Raw genomic sequence first — 1,454 nt, 5'->3', positions numbered from 1 at the left:
CTTGGGGCTGGGGGGGGCCAACCATGCTGTTGTGGGGGGCTGGTTGGGGGCCAGCAATCTCCTGGGGCCTGTGGGAGCTGCAGAGCTGGGCAGGCCCCAGGGCACCCCGACTAGCTGACCTGGGCCGAGCCCCTCTGCGGCCCCCCCCGCCCAGGCCCTGGGCAGCCTCCTCCTCGCCTTCGGCCTCTGGGTCCTCTTCGACCGGCAGAGCTTTGCCGCCGTGCTGGGTAAGGGACCCCTGAGCCATGGGGCAAGCCAAGCCGTGGGGCGTTCCCAAGCCGTGGGGTGCCCTGACCCCCCGCACCCCCCCAGGGTCGCCGCTGTACAGCCTGCGGGTCTGGTCCTACATCTTCTCGGGGGTCGGCATCGTGACGATGCTGCTGGGCTTCCTGGGATGCCTGGGCGCCCTCAAGGAGATCAAGGCCATGCTGCTGCTGGTGAGTGGGGCGGGCTGGGGGGCCGGGGGACCAAGAATTGGGGGCCCGGCTGGAGGGCGGGGGGGGTGTTCTGCTGCAATTTCCTGGGGCAGCCGCGGGGCCACGTGGTTTCACCACATCCTGCGCTTGTGGGGCGGCGGGGGGGACAGCGCTGGCCCCTCTGTGCTCCCCTGGTGCCATGGGGCTGTGGGGGTCCAGCTGACCCCAACCTCCCCCCCCTGCCTTCCAGTACTTTGGGATCCTGCTGCTGCTCTTTGCTGCCCAGATCACGGTGGCGGTCATCGTCTACACGCAGCGTGTTACCGTGAGTGCGGCACTGCCGGGGGTGCTGGCGGTGCGGGGGGGACCATGGGGGAACAACACTGGGGCCATGGGGCAGAGCCGTGGGGTGATGCTGCAGCCGCTGAGTGCTGTGCTCACCCCTCCTGCAGCTGGCCGCCAAGGTGGCCACCTACGTGCAGGAGCTGATCCGGGGGTACCCAGCCCAGGGACCACCCGGGGACCCCCATGAGAGCTGGGATGCCATCCAGCAGCAGGTGAGACCTCACAGGGCCCAGGGGGGCCCCTCAGCCTCACGGCCGCCCCACTGACAACCTGCCCCCAGCTTGCTTGCTGTGGCTGGAATGGACCCCAGGACTGGAACCGCCTCGACGGCCCCCCCAGGGATGGGGACGGGGCCATCGCCTGCTCCTGCCTCAAGGCGCTGGCGCCCAACGGCACACATGGCTCCCCCCCAGCACTGCCCCATGGCTTCTGCCCCATGGCTGCCTCCCAGGACATCTTCCCCATGGTAAGGCACAGCAGGTGCAGCACGGGGGGCTCAGGGGGGTCCTGGAGCTCTGGGGGAGTGCAGAGAAACAGGGGGGTTGTGGCCTGGGGGCTCCAAGCAGCCCCCCCGGTTGTCACCCCGCTCCCGGCAGGGCTGCGCTGAGAGCGTCAAGGGCTGGCTGGCCGAAAACCTGGTCACCGTCGTGGGGATCTGCCTGGGCATCGGCCTGCTGGAGGTAGGGGGTCTGC

General features: G+C 70.0%; 1 protein-coding gene across 1 annotated transcript in view; it reads left to right on the top strand.

The window, feature by feature from the left end:
- The first annotated feature begins 23 nt into the window (after positions 1-23).
- CD37 (CD37 molecule) overlaps positions 24-1,454 on the top strand; it is a 1,846-nt gene continuing 415 nt past the window's right edge. Inside the window, exons 1-7 of the mRNA XM_010573134.1 lie at positions 24-31; positions 130-227; positions 313-437; positions 667-741; positions 869-973; positions 1,042-1,227; positions 1,358-1,441. Of these exons, the coding sequence (XP_010571436.1) occupies positions 24-31; positions 130-227; positions 313-437; positions 667-741; positions 869-973; positions 1,042-1,227; positions 1,358-1,441 (681 nt within the window). The remainder of the gene's footprint in view (positions 32-129; positions 228-312; positions 438-666; positions 742-868; positions 974-1,041; positions 1,228-1,357; positions 1,442-1,454) is intronic.

This window comes from Haliaeetus leucocephalus, unplaced genomic scaffold, assembly GCF_000737465.1.
Source record: "Haliaeetus leucocephalus isolate CR32 unplaced genomic scaffold, Haliaeetus_leucocephalus-4.0 Scaffold366, whole genome shotgun sequence".
Taxonomy (NCBI): Eukaryota; Metazoa; Chordata; class Aves; order Accipitriformes; family Accipitridae; genus Haliaeetus; species Haliaeetus leucocephalus.
This window is presented reverse-complemented; position numbering and strand designations above follow the sequence as displayed.